General features: G+C 36.9%; 2 protein-coding genes across 5 annotated transcripts in view; both read right to left on the bottom strand.

Moving 5' to 3' along the window:
- TNFSF13B (TNF superfamily member 13b) overlaps positions 1–19,992 on the bottom strand; it is an 84,054-nt gene extending 64,062 nt beyond the window's left edge. For 3 of the 4 annotated variants that reach the window (XM_068526821.1, XM_068526823.1, XM_068526822.1), the window contains exon 1: positions 19,920–19,929. The gene's annotated coding sequence lies outside the window, so the exon portion shown is untranslated. Of the gene's footprint in view, positions 1–19,919 lie in introns of all 4 variants that reach the window. The other variant, XM_068526820.1, reaches the window with a different exon arrangement.
- On the bottom strand, positions 2,949–20,037 carry ABHD13 (abhydrolase domain containing 13). The gene is made up of 2 exons (XM_068526819.1): positions 19,920–20,037; positions 2,949–5,873 (listed from the first exon to the last, which is right to left on the bottom strand). The coding sequence occupies exon 2, from the start codon at positions 5,851–5,853 to the stop codon at positions 4,840–4,842; it is 1,014 nt and encodes a 337-aa protein (XP_068382920.1). The 5' UTR covers positions 5,854–5,873; positions 19,920–20,037; the 3' UTR covers positions 2,949–4,839.
- Between the last annotated feature and the right edge of the window lie 228 nt (positions 20,038–20,265).

Genomic DNA, 20,265 nt, shown 5'->3' with positions numbered 1-20,265 from the left:
TTTATGTGCAAATTACTAGGCAGTTTGCTGTGAGGGTTCAATGACATTAACACATTCTACACTTGTAGGTATTCAAAGGGTATCTTTTCCCTCCCTTCCCCTTCGTAAGACAGGAGTTACAGTCTAACCAGATCCAACTGCTCATCATCTTTAGGATGTAAAGCAGGAGCTGAAGAGTGAAATAGGAATGTGAAAAAATTATCGCTTGAAAATAAGAACTAGTTATCTAAAGGATTCAGGTTGGTGATCTCTCAGGGAAGCACATGAGGGATGCTTCTTCCCACCAGATCTACCCATGGAAAAATGGTCTCCACTAGGTGAATTCTTCATCTGCACTTACAGGGGGCCATTTAAGGTTTGTCATACATTTCCTATCATCCAGCTGGTTGTGACACTATTCAAGCATGCAAATTTCTGGTTAGGGAAAGCAAGCTACAGCCCCCTCAAGGTCGAATGAATATTAGGCCATTTTTGTAATCATCCCAAATCATTAACACAGTACTAATAAGAGAAAAAAAAGCAAATTTCATGAAAAGGCACTTTATGAAATCTCAAGACAACATGACTATGAACAGTTAAAATCTTTTCATTCCTAGATTAATGTAACTAATCAAATGCTTTGGATCTATTCACTCACCAGCAGTTCACATATAGAAAATATTTAATATTAGCCTAAATGAAATGTATGTGGGAGAAAAATACGAGGAGAGGGAAAATAAATCTAACTTCTACTTTTTATTCACACCATTAGTACAATAAAAATTAATTTCAGTACAAATTCAGGAGTTTATTTGATCATTAAGGAAGCTTTAATGTCCTACCATATAATCTAGGTTAATAGAAAAGACTGAATACAAACTATCTTAAGACATTAATCAAACTTTTAATGTATCAATTTATTGCATATGTCAGTACAGAAAAATAGAAAGTGTATTTTAAAAGAAATTTATTGTAAAAACACAAATGTAAATGTTTGCTTTTGCCATGATTAGCACATAATGTACTGTAACATTCAGATTTGAATTATAAAATTTTATCACTGCTTCAAATAAAATATGGCAAATAACAAAAATATGATTTACATTATGAAGTTGGATTAACTTATTTTATCCTGAACGTATCTGAATAGGTTGAAAACAACTTGAATTTTCAGTATACGGAGTACTGACAGAAATTCTGTTATAAGTGATGTTAAACAACACACTCATCCCTGTTACATATGTATATATGACACTTTCCGTAAAAGAAGTGTCTCTTACACACAGTCCTATTGTTAAACTACATTTTTAAGATACAAAATATAAATGGAGGTATATTTGCACCATCTGGCAAAATGTGTTGACTACTATTAGGATGAATGCATTTATTTTGTCATACAAATGAATATACTATTTCTGATTAGTTGAGATGATGTGCGCATATGGCAATATAAGTCAACAGAAGTGCTTTTTATTTTCTACTCTGATTTAAAAAATGTCTGTGCTCTGTCATTTCCCAACTTTACCTGAGTGATATGAAAATACATAAATTTAAGGATAATCCAAAAGCATTATGACTAATTCTTTTCACATTTCTTTCTCCATAATTGCTGTCAAACATAATAAGAAAAACAGAGAGGGGAGAGGTCAGTGGAGGTTTTCAGTATATCTCAATCATGATCTAATTTAAAAAGTGACTTCTGCGACACCCTCTTTTAAGGTTTACCTTATTTATTCCTAACCTCAAGGACAGGACTCAGTCAAAAACGACACTTTGGCTGGGCTTGCATGATAGTTTATATAAAACTGAATATGGCCTTCATTCTTTAATTCCACCAAACAAGCCCATACCCACCTCAAACCAAATCTTATAAACATAAGAAATGAGTATGAAAGCATCAGGTGGTATGAATTCTCAATAAATATTACGGTATCATTAATCTGGTGACGCATTACCAAAGGTAGAATTTGGGTTATTATCAACTGTCTACAGTCATGAAAAAATAAATTTAAGCTGCCCCATAACAAATTTCAGAATACCATTTTAATGAAAACACCAATTTTACAGTCAAAGTGTTTGCAAAAACATAGGGTAGATGCAGTATCAGGTGCTCCAGTTGCCTTCTCTGTTAGAAGCACCATGAGTTCAAATGATGTTTTACATGTTATGCTTTTCACCAACCTCACCAGCTAATTATTTCCTAGATCTACATTTAAGAATGTCACATTTCCCTTTCCAGTTGTTTCTATCCTATTAATATTCTTTTATCTGTTACAAATGATTTCTTCCTGTATCTTGCAATATCTTTTTTTAGGATCTTTTTTGCCGTTTTACCCCCAATAATCCCTTTTAAAATAATGGATTTTGATCTCAGTGGATTTTATCTTGCCATACTTAAAATCACTCTAGGGTTTCCAAATTCCAGTAGCTTAATAACTTAAAAACTCATTCAGAAACTCCTACAGCTGCTCTTACATCAATGAGCCAGAAATTAATAAACAAGATAGACACACACCTATTCCACTAAGAGATGAGCCCAAAATGAAGGTGTGACTCATGAAAAATTCACGTTTTATTAAAAATGATGCCACAGGTTTCATGGACCCCTGATAATAGGAGTTTGTCTTCTACCCCCTTCCCATCTAAGGAACCAGTCTCAAATACAGAAGGAAGCTAGGAAGGAAAGATGTGCTACAACCCTAGACACCTTTTCCTTTTGCTGCAGAAAGAAAGGCTCCTCAACCCAAAGAGGAGAATGAAGGTAGGGATGGGACACATGTACTCCACAACTTCTTAAGTCCTGGGTCAAAAAGAAGAGGGGGGGGATTGTTAATAAACCTGGAATACTAAAAAAAAAAAAAAAAAAAAAAAAAAAAAAAGAGCAGCATAAAACAAAACACTGATGAAGAAAAAGCTTTTTATACTTCATCAGCATAATATTTGTAACTAAAGTTGATAAATTCCTCCATAGTGTACTAGACTAAATCATCACATGAAAACATAAGGTACTATGTAAACTTTAAAGAATGATACAAGTCTAAGGTGTGCCATTTAAGCTCATGTCTAAATACACTACATTTTGTTGTATTAACGTTCTTGTTAATACATTACTATTTAGGATAGTCATTCTACATAGCAATGATTGACAAGATGAAAAGTAGCCTTTAATTGTAGTGAATTTATAAATACAAAATACACCTTCCATAATACGCGTTTCCAACTTTTTTTAAAAACGCCATGACTTTTTTACAATTTATAGAAAACATTATCCTTTAGAAATCACACTTGCTATATTTTTTTCTAAATACTGACATAAAGTGAATGATAAGAATGTTATTTGGCAAAAGTATTTCTAGCCCTATCTCCATGGAAAGAGTTTCAATTAAGGTCAAGATTATTGACCCATTATTTCTCTGCCCTAGCTGCTTGCACAAAGCCAATAAATATAGCTAAAATACTCAGAATATCATATGTTAAAGCTGACATAACGTACAGAGCTCAATTACATCTAATTTTTGAGGACTGCTTGAAACAACTTAGCTTATATATATTAAGGTAAATCCTGTAAGTTTTAAGGGGCTCTTTTTTTAAATAAGATTCTTCTTACCTTCTATATGTCTAAATACTACTTCCCACTTACAGCCATTTAATTGTTAAATGTGGTCACACGTTCTGTGATCAAAAGCTCTAGAGTTCCTTTATCCGCACATTCTCACATGTAGAAAATAAATAAGACTTCCTAAAGCTGTCTTTTGATGCAGTTCTTCTATTTCATAACTGAAACATCAGACCAAAGAATATAGTTTTCATTTACTTTTGTTTTTGTAACTTTTATTTTCATAAAGTCCAATAAATGATATCCTGGCTTTAGTGGGATAGATATACCTAGATACTTGGACTTAAAAATGAAATGTGGGAATTCTTGTAAAACAGTATGTACAATAATGTAATGATAAGACTTCCTAATTCTTAAACAGATTCTAATCTTCATTATGACTGCTATTAGTGGTTCAGCTGTAGACTTACAAAATCGACAGAAGCTAAAATTCTCTTTGCCACCAAAATTACAAATGTTAAAAAGTTCAAATATGCACATCAAAGCTGCAGTAAAATTCTCGATTTCTATTTTTACATGCCATGATCCAGACTGTACCTAACAAAACACGGTACGTTTATATTGGAAAATGGGGTCCCATTTATTTGTAAGAAAAAGCTGGATCTCAGCATTCACCAGAGCAAAATTCAATGGCAACCTGCACATAGGCCTCAATCTCATTTCTTGCTAAAAACAAAATAGAGTTTACATAAAAATAGATATAACCCAGGTTACCATATACATTGGTATATGATCAGTATTTACATTAAAAACATTGCATTGCATAAGTCAAGGAATAAAATACCATCATGCATTTCATTTTAACTTTTAAGGTGAAAAATGCAATTACAGAACTAAGTTTGCTTACCATGACTGTCCCAATATTTACTAAAGGAATAATACCCAAAGGTTTCTTGTTTACATGTCTCCTTCCACACTTAGTCATTAATCTAAGTGTCACATAGATTACACAACTTTAGCAACAAGAAACTTTTGAATATAATATGCTATTATGATAGCATATTAAACTAAAGGTATGGATACATAACCATATTGAAAGGTTCGATGAAAATGTATGAAATCCCAATAATTATAGTTCTTCAAATGTAAAAAACTATTTGGATCATTTTAAAGGAGCACTGAAGTCCTTTCAAAGTTTAATGTCACTCTTCAGACAAGTACAGATATAACACACTTCTAGAAAGGAACATACTTTATCATTCTGCACAAATTAAAATACAATGCATTAATCAAAAAGAAAAACATTATATAATTGTTACATTAGATGAAGTTTTTGCCATTTCTTCAGGAGAATGACTCTTTATTACTTCTTTGATGAACTGTTCAAGGGCAGTGAAGTAACCCTGGCATTGCCATGTATCATTATGAGTTCCATCAGGAAAAATGGCTAATCTCTTAGTCCGAGATGGGGAGAGTTCATAAAGTTGCTTCATCATTACTGGTGGGATTAATTGGTCAGAGAGTCCAGAGATGAAAAGAGAAGGCATTCTGCACTGAGAGATTTTTCTGTAGGACAAAAATTTATTTTTGTAGCACCATAAAGGAAGGTAACGCATTGGAAAGAATGAAAATAAAGTGCTGGCCATATGCGGTATGCTTAAAAATGTGTTCTCCACCATAATGGCTGAGATCCTATGTGAATTTTCAGAGGCCAAATGAATAGCTACTGCCCCTCCCAAGGAACGGCCAAAAAGAAAAATTTTTGTTTTGTCAAGGTCAGGTCTAGTCATCACGTAGTCTAGCACAGCCTCAGAATCTAGGTAGAGTCCATCTTCACTTGCTTCTCCTTCACTTTTTCCATATCCTCGATAATCAACAAGTAAAAGATTAACTTTGAGGTTAACCAACATAAGCAATGCATTCGGTAACCTGTGACCTATGTTGCCTGCATTCCCATGAAAATAAATTATAGTTGGGGAATAGGGCGAACTGTCTCCAGTGTATCTTATCAAAATAAGATTTAGACGCACTCCATCTTTGGTTCTGATGAAAATGTTTTCATGTGGAATACCAGTCGGCATGGGAACATAAAGGCGTGAAGAAGACGGCTGCTCTGGGAAATAAAGCAATACATCCTGGAATTTATAGAGAATACCTGCTATTGATATGAATATTAACAAAAGTAAGATAATGCCTCCATACAGATGGAAAGTCACTATTAAAGGTAAAAGAGAAATACGGCAGAGAGCCCAAGACCATGAAGCCAAAGCTATTAGCCATCTTTCAACAAAGTTCCACAGCATCCAGGACTTTTCCATTGTGGCTCTCCGTAAGCGTCCTGAAGAGAGACAGAGATAGGGAGAATCAGTAATTCAACCTATATCTATTATTTTAAAAGTTAGATCCATGATGTAATAAATCATGGTACTAGGTGAATTCTTGGAAACCTACATCAATCCATCCACAAAATCGATTGTTCTACTTTTCCTCATCCCTTCAGTTCTCAAGGTCTCCTTTCTCCCTCCACTGCTGTATATATGAAACACAAATATTCATCAAACTATATTCATTTTCTAAAAAAATGCAGGTACTTTCATTCATGTATTCTCCTTGATTTGACAGAAAAATAAGTTGATGCCATGTTCCCAATTTTTTATATGAGGGAACAAAGGCTCTGGAGCATAAGTGGAGTGGCCGTGTCCCAGCTTTGCAGGCAGAAGAGCCTGGAGACTAAGGAGCATGCTTCTAAGGCTCCTGGTGCACCCACTGGTCAGCTACGTAAGGTGAGGGCAATTTTTTAGTTTGAGGTAAAACTGACATATACCACATTAATTTCAGGTGTACAACATAATGATTCAATATCTGTATATACTGCAAAATGATCACAATAAATCTAGTTAACATCCATCACCATACATAGTTACAAAATTTTTTTCTTGTGATGAGAACTTTTAAGATCTACGCTTAGCAACTTTCAAACATGCAATACAGTATTATTAACCTGTCACCATGCCGTACATAACATCCCCATGACTTATTTTACAACTGTTAAGTTTATACCTTTTGACCCACTTCTCTTATTTTGCTCACTACCCCCAGCTTCTGGCAACAACCAATATGTTCCCTCTATCTATGAGTATGGGGTTGTTTTGTTTGTTTTCAGAATCTACACATAAGTGAGATCATACAGTATTTGTCCTTCTCTGACTTACTTAGTATAATGTCCTCAAGATCTATCCATGTTGTTGTAAATGGCAAAATGTCCTCCTTTTTAATGGATGAATAATACTCCACTGTGTGTGTGTGCACACACACACATCCCACATTTTCTTTATTCATTCATCCATCAATGAACACCTAGGTTGTCTCCGTATCCTGGCTATTGTAAATAACGCTACAGTGAACATGGTGGTGCATGTATCTTTTTGAGTTAGTGCTAAATTTCAAGTCTTTAATCCATTTTGAGTTAATTTTTCTGTATGGTGTAAAACAGTAGTCCAGTTTCATTCTTCTTCATGTGGTTACCCAGTTTACCCAACATCATTTATTGAAGAAACTGTCCATTCCCCATTGTATATTCTTGGCTCCTTTGTCATAAATTAATTAACATATATGTGTGGGTTTATTTCTGGGCTCTCTATTCTGTTCCACTGATCTATGTGTTTGTTTTTATGCCAATACCATACTGTTCTGATTACTATAGCTTTGTAATATAGTTTGAAATCAGGAAGCATGATGTCTCCACCTTTGTTTTCCTTTCTCAAGAATGCTTTGACTATTCAGTCTTTTGTAGTTCCATACAAATTTTAGGATTATTTCTTTTTTTTCTGAGATAAATGCCCCTGGAATTTTGATAGGAATTGTACTGAATCTGTAGACTGCTTTGGGCAGTATGAACAATATTAATTCTTCCAATCCATGAGTCCCAAATACCTTTCCACTTTTTTGTGTATCCTTCAATTTCTTTCATTAATGTCTTATAGTCTTCAGTGTTCAATTCTTTTACCTCCTTGGTTAAATTTATTCCTGGGTATTTTATTCTTTTTTTACATTGAAGTATAGTTGACTTACAATGTTCTAGGTGTACAGCAAAGTGATTCAGTTTTATATATATATATACATATATACAACTTTTTCAGATTCTTTTCCATTATGTTATTACAAGATATTGAATGTATCTTAGGTTACATAGTAGGTCCTTGTTTATCTATTTTATATGTAGTAGTGTATACCTGTTAATCCCAAATTCCCAGTTTATCTCCCCCTCTTTCCCCTTTGGTAACCATAACTTTGCTTTCTATACCTGTGAGTCTATTTCTGTTTTGTAAATAAATTCATTTGCATAATTTTTTTATATTCCACATATAAGTGACACCATATGATATTTATCTTTCTCTGTCTGACTTAGTTCAATTAACATGGCAATCTCTAGGTCCATCCATGTTGTTGCAAATGGCATTATTTCATTCTTTTTTAGGGCTGAGTAATATTCCACTATATGTGTGTGTGTGCGTGTGTGTGCCCGCACACGCGCGTCACATCTTCTTTATCCATTCATCTGTTGATGGATATTTAGGTTGCTTCCACATCTTGGCTATTGTAAATAGTGCTGCTATGAACACTGGGGTGCATCCATCTTTTCGAATTACAGTTTTCATCTTTTCTGGATATATGCCCAGGAATGAGACTGCTCGATCATAGAGTAATTCTATATTTAGTTTTTAAGGAACCTCTATCCTGTTCTCCATAATGGCTGCACCAATTTACATTCTCACCAACAGCTTAGGAGAGCTTCCTTTTCTCCACAACCTCTTCAGTATTTATTATTTATAGACTTTTTGATGATGGCCATTTTGATTGATCAGTGTGAGGTGGTATGTCATTGTAGTTTTGATTTGCATTTCTCTAATAATTAGTGATGCTGAGCATCTTTTCATGTGCCACTGGCCATCTGTATGTCTTCTTTGGAGAAATGTCTATTTAGGTCTTCTGCCCATTTTTTGATTGGGTTGCGGGTTTGTTTGGTTTTTTTTGATATTGAGCTGTATAAACTGTTTGTATATTTTGGAAATTAAGCTCTTGTTGGTCTCATGGTTTGCAAATATTTTCTCCCAGTCCATAGGCTGTCTTTTCATTTTGTTTATGATTTACTTTGTTGTGAAAAAGCTTTTAGGTTTAAGTCCCATTTGTCTATTTTTGCTTTTGTTTCCATTTCTCTAGGAGATGGACCCAAAAAAATATTGTTGAAATTTATGTCAAAGAGTGTTCTGCCTAGCTATTTTATTCTTTTTGATGGAACTGTAAATGTGATCATTTTAATTTCTCTGACAGTTCATTATTAGCATATAGAAACATGACAGACTTTTTTATATTGATTTTGTATCCTACAACTTCACTGAGCTAGGTAGGTTGAGGGCAAATTTTATTAAAGAGGTAGTTAACAGATTCTAACTTATCAAGACCAATCCAATAGAATTTATTGTCAATTTTCTTTTTCACATTATAGAAAAAAATTATAATTAAACTAAAATAAAAAATATAAAATATTTTCCCTTCTATTTGGAGGTTCTCACAGCTAAATTTAAAAAATAATTTAAATGGAACACTAGTTTCTAATATTGTATCTAATAATTTGTCTTTCATATCTGATTAAAAAGAAACTTTAGACTGTTAATACTGTGAAATACGCTCAATCTTTTATAGCGCCCTTACTGCAATTTCATACCAGTGGGTAAACAAAGATTGCTACAGTATACCGATAAGGCCATAAACACTTGGGGGATAAGTGTGAAACAAAGACAAAGAAATTCTATTTCGGAACCAGAGATAAATGAAGAAAACGACTTACTGGAGAAAAATCTTTTTGAAGTTTGCTAAAAACCATAACTGATGTAAAGAAAATACAAAAGAAAAGTTTTCAGAAGTCATTGTTTTTGTTATCAAATAAAGTTTATGTGTGTCGTCTTAAAAAGGCACAAGAGGTGAGACGTTACAATTTTTCTTATGTAGTACTCATTTACTTATATATTTACCATTTTTAAAAATTACATTCTCTTTTACTCACTAACAAAGCTACCATAAAGAAGTTATTCTTAAATTTAATAAATAATTGTTAATGACTTATCTTTAAAATTTTACTGTACGCCATAAGCTAATAAGTGTGGCATTTTAGTTCATCAAATTAGATTTAAGCACTGAAAACCAAGTTAAATTATACTGGCTACAAAGATGAGTTAGACGATTTAATAGATTCGATTTTTCACTATTATCTCACCAAAAATATTTTACTATTCTGCTAAACATGGACTTTCAAATCTGAATTTGTGTTCAAATAACTCTCTATGAACATAAACCAACAGTGTAGCATTTTTCTGAAGTTTCATCTAAAATCAACACTGCCACCCAGTTGCAGCAAGTTTTATTACAATAAGCACTATGGTAAGCCAGAGAAAAGCAGGTATGTGAGGTAAACCAAAAATCCAAGCTTAACAACTACAGAAGCAATACCTGAGCATTAGGTGTCAGACCTGGATAAGAGCCAGATTGAAAGAGACTACACTACAGCAGCCAAATAAGCCAATTACACTGAATACTGAATAACTGTTCCAGGTCAATAATCAATGCTGTTTACAATCTCTGACCACTATTCATCAACAACTTAAATTATACAGGGCTACTCTATAATCCTTCACTGTAGTGGATAAGTCTGAATAACACATCTGAGCACTTAAATTTTTCATCTAATGCTTACTTAATTTTATTTCTTTAAGAGAATGATTTTCATTTGTACCCAGAAGTTGTATTAGGAAAATCTGAAAACAGACTGGCATTTACTTTATACATCAAAATAAAATAATTTTTGTATAATGATTAGGATTAACAAGGTTTGGGATATAACATACAAATATACTAAGGCACTGTATCATTTGGAAAATAAGATACCATTTAAGATATTTCTTTAGGGAAAAAATGTACTTTTTTTCATAGTCAAGCCAATCGTTTATGACAGAAGTATCAGAGAGATGAGTAACTCAAATATCACTTATTTGGTGATATAGTAGAAAAAAACACACTAAAATTCCATCACGCTTAAAGTCTGCTCTACCATATATTTGTTAAATAATCGTATCAGTTATTTCCAGTTTGAATTTCCTTTTCAGTAGAATGAGAATTCTAAAAATGCCTGTTTATAAAGCTGGTCAGCATTATTAAATAAAATTAATTAAAAAGCACTTACAAATGCTACAGATACATTAACTTCATTTGCTTTTGGGACTAGTATTTCTGGCTGTACTACTACATTCTTAACCATGTTCTGCTTGAATTAACATCAAAATTAGAACTTACCAAGCACCTATAAGAAAAAAAAAATCTAGGAATTTGATAAGGGCATGGCAAAGCACTCCTACAACCTGGATAATCAGGAGTGAATTGACTCAAGTTTTCAAATCAAAGTTCTTATAAAAAACTAATACAACACTAAATAAAACATAAAGCTCCTAATACATGGACAGGGCATATTTTGAAATTCAAACCACCTACATAGATTAAACTATATAGTTAAAGTTTTCGATTTTCAAACTTTGAAAAAATATCTTTTTTAAAAAAGCAGCCTATTTCTTTTTTTTTTTTTTTGCTGCCTCCAAAACAAGACTTCACTCACAGAAAAGGCTCAGTAAACAGCTACAGCTACCATCATCATTACCATCATCTCTGTTTTTACATCACCCTATTTCTTTCTGTCCTTCTTGGGAACTGCAACTAGATGTTTAAAGATAAATTTGCTTTTTTAAACACACAGTTGCTTGCATATATTTATGATCATTCATAGGAAATTATGGCAAAACATCTATTTTTTAAAGGTCTTTCTATAATATATACAGTAAATCTAACCTGATATAATGAGAAATGCCTGAGAACATGAGAAATGCCAGCATCACATGACAGTCAAATCTTTTGTTGAGAAATTTCCTGAAAACAAGTTTCTGAGCTCTTCCCCAGAAATCACAAGCTCTGTACAGGGATCAACCTTTTGGTCTCTCGCACTGGGCTCTCCCTTCTCCTCTTTCTTCCAGAGGATGGGAACAGGACAGGATCCGTGACCACTGAGAGCTTCTGAAATAAGTTGTGCTCAAGCATCTCACTGTCGATCCAACCAGCTCTCCCATTTGTAACTATAGAAATATTTAAGGTCATTTTAACCCCGGAATAGGGAATTGTTGATGCGCTAGCTCTCAATATCCGGAGACCGGCTCACTGGCTGAGATGACATATTTCGAAGTGAAGTGAGGCTGGGACAGACGTGTGGTCTCCCTGTGATCACGGTTAGTGAATAACAGCAGCCGTCTTCCTGGGCTCCTCCGTCAGGAACCACAGCCCCCAGTATACCTCATGCTCTGGTGGCATCTCTGAGGGCTGTAACAATGTCTGAGCAATTTTCATTAATTTTCAGCTGACTCATTTTTCCAATTCAAGTCATTTAATCCTCACAACTTAAGGAAGCATGTAATGTTATTTCCCTTTTACAGATGAAAAAAAAAAAACCAAAACAGGTAGAGAGGTGAAGCAACTTGCTAACATTTACAAGGCTGATTAATGCTAGAGACAAGACAAGAAATCAAGCCTTTTTGACCCAAAGCTCTTAATCTCTGATTTCAAAGCATCTAACTATTTCTGAGTCTCTTAGAATCTCATTATGTTCATGGTATGGATGCTTCTTAAATCACTGGTAATTTCCTATAACAGCTGCTTTGTCTTCAGCATCTTTTCAACATACAATATTGAATTTAAATCTGTAAGCCCAAGAACTGTATTTTTCTTTTTCACTACTGTATCCCTATGGGTAGTACACCACTTTACATATATTCAAAACTAAAATGTTTTTTAAATGAACAATCCAGTAATGTATCTGAATTATTAGATTTCTAAGAAAACACAACTGCATTCTGAGTGTCAGACATATATATTTAAGACTGGACATCAGAAAAATGGCATATTTGAGTCCATTATTGGTTAGGAACAATAGGGATTAACCTTGCAGTTTTCCGCAAAGCATTCCTGAAAAGCTGCCTTAATTAAATGACTTTGCAATAAACAAAGGTAATCTTGCAATGGATTGTTAAACTGTGGAAGTCAATAAAAGTCAATTCATTTTGAGGAATATCAAATGGAAGTCAATTTTAAGGACAGGTTAATAAAAACTGTTCTAGAGTGTGTGTCTCTTCTCTTTAATACATTACGGCATATTGGTGGTTTACAAAGAGACCTCCACTCACGAACTGCCTTATTTTTCCTAACCTAATTAGCCAATAATTTCTGCTCCTCCTTCTATATCATACCTCCATGCTCTTAATGGAACTGGACCTATCAAACAATATAGGGAGGATTTTTTATTTGATAAATTTGCTGAAACTATCAACAAAGTACAATTACTAGAGCCATCTGCTGAGATGTAAAGACAACTTCACATAAACCCAGATGCTATGATGATCAATAAAAATGAACACTGCCTCAGGTACAGTCCACTGCACAGATACTAGAGCTAACAGTAAGTTTTCCACTTATTTTGCCAAAAAATTAGTTTGAATAAAGGGTTAACAAAACCTTTTCTCGGACTTCCCTGGTGATGCAGTGGTTAAGAATCTGCAGGGGACACGGGTTCGAGCCCTGGTCTGGAAGATCCCACATGCCGCGGAGCAACTAGGCCCGTGAGCCACAACTACTGAGCCTGCGCGTCTGGAGCCTGTGCTCCGCAACAAGAGAGGCCGCAATAGTGAGAGGCCCGTGCACCGCGATGAAGAGTGGCCCCCACTTGCCACAACTAGAGAAAGCCCTCGCACAGAAACGAAGACCCAACACAGCCAAAAATAAAATAAAATAAATTAAAAAAAAAAAAAGAGAATTAATTTTAAATTCACATACATAATTAGTTCCATAGCATGATTCCACACGTCTCCTTAATCCCCACCTCGGACACAGTATCTTTGGCTCTAAGTTTAAAAAAAAAAAAAAAAAGAATCTGCCTGCCAATGCAGGGGACATGGGTTCAAGCCCTGGTCCAGGAAGATTCCACATGCCGCAGAGCAACTAAGCCCGTGAGCCACAACTACTGAGCCCGCGCTCTAGAGCCCGCGAGCCACAACTACTGAGCCCACGTGCCACAACTACTGAAGCCCACGCACCTAGAGCCCGTGCTCTGCAACGAGAAGCCACCGCAATGAGGAGCTCGCGCACCACAACGAAGAGTAGCCCCCGCTCGCCACAACTAGAGAAAGCCCGCGCGCGGCAACAAAGACCCAACGCAGCCAAAAATCAATAAATAAAATTTAAAAAATAGAAAAACAAAAAGCTTTTCTCCTCCATGAAAAAAAGTGACCTCTGGTTAACCTTCTAGCACTGCTTCCCTGGAAACCTCATAAAGGTGGGATTCCGCTATGTTTCTCAGCAGCATTTTGTGCGGTAAACCTGACCCCTGCTAGTGAGCTAAGCCTGGACTGAGAGGACAGTGAGCTGTGCTGCAATGCCCAGCGGGAACGCAAAGAGGGGACACACTGTGCGTCCTCTGCTGAGTCCTGCTCGCTATGCCCTTGCGCTGCAACAAAAAATACCGTTTCCTGTGGAGCACGAAGCAGCTAACTCACGGTGGCACCTGCTCCCACCCAAGTGCCATCTTTCCACAAACCTGAGCTATTACTTGGAACAATCTACCTGATGCTGCCAGGCCAGGTTTTCTACCCGCGTCTTTCCACACAGCAGAGGGAGGCTGGTGCCAGGTATGGTCTTCTGAGAATGAGAATGTCCAGCTGAATCCAAGACCATTGCTGCTGGTCATGCAGAATAAGCAAAGCAATTAGTTACCCCTTAAAAAGTACATCCTATGAGGAAAATTTATGAAATGTGTTGCCAGAAGAGATGGTTATTTGCCAGGTTCTTTTGCATGCTGCAATGCACTTGCTGATAACATCTTAGCATCATAAACAATCAAGAGAAATGTGAGTTTAATATACTCCAAGTGAAATCAATGTTTATACTAATTAAAAAGGCTTCTTAGAGGGAAAGAACATTAGACCTGTAGAGCATAGAAGCTCGGTCAACCAATATCCTTCATCTGCCATTCTTCTTCTACATTATTACTCTGTTTTTAATCTTATGCCTACATCTTAAATAAATACCTCACTTATTCCCATTTCTCAATTCTGCCTTTGCCAAATTATCACACCAGCTCTCACATATCAAATGTCTCTAAAGCCCATCTATGGCTTCAACCACCCCAGTAACTGCTAACTACTCACTAGCAGAGAATCTGATGCGTGAGCTCTTGTGACGATCTCTCATAAAAAGCAAACCTCACTTACTAATAAAGCCAATGGACTTTTCTCAATCCACACTGCAACACCGTACCCCTAAGTAGCACCAAACCTGGAATCTTCCTCAGCTTCCAGTATAATCAAATCCCTGTGTTTCTCCCTCTGACCCACACCTAAATGTAGGCATTTTCCAAGGATCCGTATATTTACCTTTCTTTCCCTCAGGGATTTCATTCTTTCTCATGGCTCCAACCATCATACTTGTTTATGAATTATTCCCATTCTCCATGTCTACTCCATCTATAATCTCAATTTATCTGTTCCTTGAGTACCTGATGCTTCGTTAACAACACAGACTTATCCAAAACTACACAAATCCTCCTCATCTAATGTTTTACATGCTTTATGTTAATTATGAACAAAAAAAACATGATGTGTAAACAAATACATTTTTTAAAAACAATTGATTCTAGAGCTACATATAAAATAACATGCAAAGTAAATTTAACTATGTTACAATATCAATAATAGGTACATTATTATAACATGCACAGGTCTTATATCTGAATGAAAAAAAATCAACCTTAAAAACAGTTTTTGTGCTTTTTATTTAGATGAAGTGGTTAGAGGTGTCATACTGATATTAGTGAGCACTTCTCAAGAAATAATCTATTAAAAACATGACTAATTTTTATTATAATGTACAAAGTAAATCTAATTATGATTGTTTTCTTTTTAAAAGAATGGTTTTGAAATATTAGTCATATCTTTTTATACTCTATAAGCACTTCGATCAGATGAATGAAAAGTAGAAATCTGATGATGATCATCTTGAGAATTCCATAGTCATTAACTTGTTTTGTTCACCTTTATTGCTCCATATGCTCCCTATCTTTAAATATCAGCCCATATAAGCACACAATAACCCATTTAAGGCTAAAAATATAAACAATTTATAGCTGTGAAGCTGTCAGAACCACCATGTTGGTTACAGTGTGAGCTGAGTGACAAGTCAACTGAGTGAGTGATGAACATGTGCATCTGACCTCCTGTAATCACCTTATGTGCTCCCTCATATATGTACTTGGAAGATCGCAAATGGTTCCATTTCTAAGGAAAAATATTTAAATAACTGTTCAATAAGCTGAGGCTTAAAAAAAAAGAGAGATCAATACCAAACGTATGCCCACCCTCAATCATATGAGTCCTCAGAACACAACTACACGTCCCCCAAGGGAGTCCTCAAACCCAGCCCAGACCACAAAATGGTCCCAGGGTTGGTTTCCCAGCCTCATCAGATTCCAATGCATCCTATCATACTATTTAAAGATTAAAGACAATGCCACCAATACTTGCAGACATCTGCTATCTGAATCATAGTGCTCAGACACTGTAGACTATTTAAAATTTATAAATATGCAGTCTTATTCTTAAGTAGCTCATGATCTACTCAGTAACCCTCGATCTACTCAGGAATCATGGACATATATAACTGTATATGTCTAACATAAATTTAATTATAGAGGAGCCAAGGAAAATTAGAGAAAGATAACACTGTCCTTAAATAGAGCAAAAGAAAAAGAAAACCTTAACTATGTGCCCTTCACAACATAATTTTAGTAATCTCTGGATTTCATTACGCTTGAATACTTAAAGAAACCATGGGGAAATTTTTGCCAATTTTTTAAAAACAGGACAAAGTACAACTCTAGGGTTAAGAATTTCTCTTACTTTCCATCAAACAGCTGTCTATGCCACTTATTTTTGTTCATTTAGCAATATTTTATCCAAAAATTTAAAATAAATAAAGATTAACAACTTAGATATGTCAAGAACTAAAACTCAAACTATGGGAATGGATACATTTAATTATGACTGCCCCAATAATACTAGCAGAGTAAACTGAACAAATATGTTACTCTTTCAATGGCAGATAAAATTATACTTTAATGAAGGCTGGAACTGTCTCACAAAAAAAAAAAGTAAATGCTAATTATTCTCATTACTTTTTAAATGCAGATGTTTATATTGTATTGCACAGTATATATTCATTTACTGATTCTGCCAACAGTAAAAGGTCTTTGAAAACTATAAAAGATGTTTTACCTATACATGAATTAAATATGACTTCCCCAAAAACAATCTGACTAAAGAGTAACCAATTATAAATACAATTTTAAAAAGTCATAAATGTACTATTATTTTAAAGGCCTTTATATCCATCTCGATTGATAATTTTAGGAACATCTTGTTTAAAAATAAAAACTGCTCGTACATTAAAGAAACATACCGACAAGTGACAAAACCATGTGTAGGTTCAAGGGAAGACTAAAAAGTGGAAAGCAAATTCATGTGTCACGCCTAACGTCTACATCACAGGCGGAGAATGGTATCCTCTAGGGGAATTCACAGCTTCCAATCACATTTCAAGTAATAGAGAAAGCAGATTCAGCCCTGCTGCATCAATGGATCTCCTTTTCTGCTAAGCACTGGAAAGTTAAGAAACCATGCCAGCTGCACAGCTGAAATGAAAACACAAACAGCCACTATCAGTGTGCTGGAGACACCACAGGATGAATTATCTATTTCCCTAATGGTTACCCACGTGTCATCAATAATGAAAAAGTGTGTATTAATAGTCCTATGGGACAAATCAACAGTAACTGCCTATAGAGATGCTGGATTTAAACTGGGATTTCAATCGGCTTGAGCAGACATCTGGAACATTATACCAGGCACAACTTAGCAGCATTTTTGTGCTTTCTCTTTTGCTTGAAGCACAGAAGACTTCACAAATATAGTCAACTCTGAGAAAACAAAGATAACAGTTTCTTGTCACTGTGGAAATCAATCACAATTTATTCTGAGATTATAAATATCAAAGAAAGAAAAGGGTTAAAAAAATAGATCCACAAGGCTAAAAATGCAAACAGTGATGTTAGAATTAAAACTGATAATGAAATTCAGTAAGTTTCCAACTTACGACGGGATAGTGTTCTAAATACTATTAACTAAATGGGTGAAACTTAGAATTTATTTTGTTATAAAATCAGTGTTACAGAAGAAGTAAGATTCTCAGGCTAGCTCATAAATGCACACAGTTCACACCCTGGAAATACTACAGTTTTGCAATTCCAGTACAATATACTGCTGTAGGAGCTGAGACTTATATGAAACAGCAACATAAAATGTAATAATTTATTATGCAGTCTATCATTTGAGGGGGAAAAAATCTTAATTAGAAAAACTAGAACCCTTTTTTTTTTTTAGGTTTATTCTAAAAAGAGTATATAAGGGCCTCAAACATTCCTGAGGTGACTAAACAATAATTAGAAAGATTTTAGAATCTCTGAGTAACAACCGAGTTCTAAATTAAAGAAAAACAGAGAAACAGAAGTAGATTTCCCTGAGGTAAGTGACCAGAGAGGAAAGATCACAGAAAAAGGGTAGGTTGGATTGTTTCCTGTTCCCACTTCTAAAGTCACAATGTTGACCCAGGACAACTTGGTTAGTAAATGCTCTCGTTCAGGCCCGAGGTGAGGCTGAGAAGCCAGGAGGCTTGCCAAGGTCCGTATGCACAGATATTCATAAGCTGGCTCACTTACATCATTCCAAAGGACCTATCAATCGCAGGCAGCGTCGTGCTGTGGGAAGGAGGGTGTTTTCAGGCTCTGTACGTTGACAGCTGGGCGGCTTCTGACAACTCACTTAAGCTTTCTAAATATATGTCTCCTGGTGTGTATAAAGGGGGTCAAACACGTAACTGAAACACGGCTGAGATCAACTGTAACACAGTGTGTTAATACATGCAGCTACTTGCGCGAGACAAAAGTTAAAACATTTTATTATCTACTAGAGCAGAGTAAGTACAACCAGAAGGTCTGCCAGACCTGGATGAAATAATGGTAGGACTCACTGGAGATCACCTGAGTAGGTGCACACAGGAAGGAATTAGGGCGCTGCCTTATTTTTTCCTGTCAAAACCCAGCTCAGGTAGCAGCTCCTTCAGAAAGCCTTCCCTGGTCCTCTACTCCCTACTGCCAACCATTCCACATCCTGCAGTTTGTACAAATTCATGTGGCGGCACTCACTACCGTAGTGTAATTCATCTGCTTTACAGAGACTGTGAGTTCCTTGATGACAGTGACATCATCTTATGCAAATCCGTATTTTCAGTCGACAGAGCAATGCCTGGCACACAGTAAGTCTCTATTAACAACTACTGAATTGAGCCGTCTAGAGCGTAAGCAGGACAACTATGACATACCACTAGATGGTCAACCAAGAGTTCTTAGCTTGTGGAATAAAACTTAACCTCTCAGCAAGATACGTGATTAACCCACGCCTGCACACAAGTTCTTAACGCGTGCCGAAAGATACCAGGAGAGGATCCATGAAAAACCAAGCACCAAAACTTAAAGCCCACATCTTCTTGTGCCTTTCTATGCAGTTACTGTAACATGGTGAACCTAAGTCAAAGAGCTATCTAATAAAAGACTTTGTTTGGGGTTCTGATACCTTGGGCAATAACTCTCGTAATGCATTTTGCAGAAAACACATGTTGACAAGACTCTACAGCAAAACTGACTTCAATTCTGTGGGGTGCAACCGCCCTGTTTCATAAACACCCCAAAGTTCCTGCCACGGAATTCGCAGGGCTAAACCTGTTCTTGACGTGAGTGGATCAGGACCACTCCATGCCTCACACCTGGCAGCTGGGATTTTCTCTGCACTTTTCCTGTGTGCGGGGGAGGGCTGGGCTGGGGACGGATGGTGTCCACGCGCCGGTTCGTACACGTTACTGGAAACACCACTGACAGCGCATTCTAAGACACCTTCTAGGACAGCGTCCCGGCGCCGCACCGGAGGGCGGTCGGGAATCGGCGCGCCTCGGTTCCCACACCGGCGTCCGTTTGGGGTTCTCCCCCCCTCGGCCGGCGAGGCTGCGGAGCGGGCTCCGTCCGGTCCCGCACGGCCCTGGGCGCGCAGCCCCGCGCTCCCGGGAGGCCCCCGCCGGCCGCCCCCCGCGGCCCCGGGACACGGCGGCCCCGCGGCTCGGCGGCCCGCACCGCACTTACTTAGACCTGCTCGCAGGCTGCGCAGTCGGCCGCGGACTCGGAACCCGGCGCCGCGCAGAAGCGTCCCCCCGCGCCGCTTCCGTCGCTCCTCATCGTCCTCCTCCAGCCGAGGGGCCGCCGCCGTCGCCACGGTGTAGCCCGGAGCTCCTGCGGCGCCGCTCTCGGCTCCTCCACTTCCGGCTCACGCTCGGTGTAGCCGGCAAATACACCCGCCGGCTCCCACATCACCTGCTCTCGCCTTCCTCCCGGGAGTGGGAAGCCGGCCCGCCCTCCCGGGCATGCGCAGAGCCCGCGGCCGGAGGAGTGTCCCCACCCCCCGCGACGGCGGCCCGGACGGACAAGATAC

The sequence above is a fragment of the Eschrichtius robustus genome, chromosome 18 (assembly GCF_028021215.1).
Source record: "Eschrichtius robustus isolate mEscRob2 chromosome 18, mEscRob2.pri, whole genome shotgun sequence".
Lineage (NCBI taxonomy): Eukaryota > Metazoa > Chordata > Mammalia > Artiodactyla > Eschrichtiidae > Eschrichtius > Eschrichtius robustus.
This window is presented reverse-complemented; position numbering and strand designations above follow the sequence as displayed.

What these genes read in the sequence shown, in the direction of transcription:
- ABHD13 (XM_068526819.1), bottom strand. Translation starts at nt 5,853, where the DNA reads ATGGAAAAGTCCTGGATGCTGTGGAACTTTGTTGAAAGATGGCTAATA.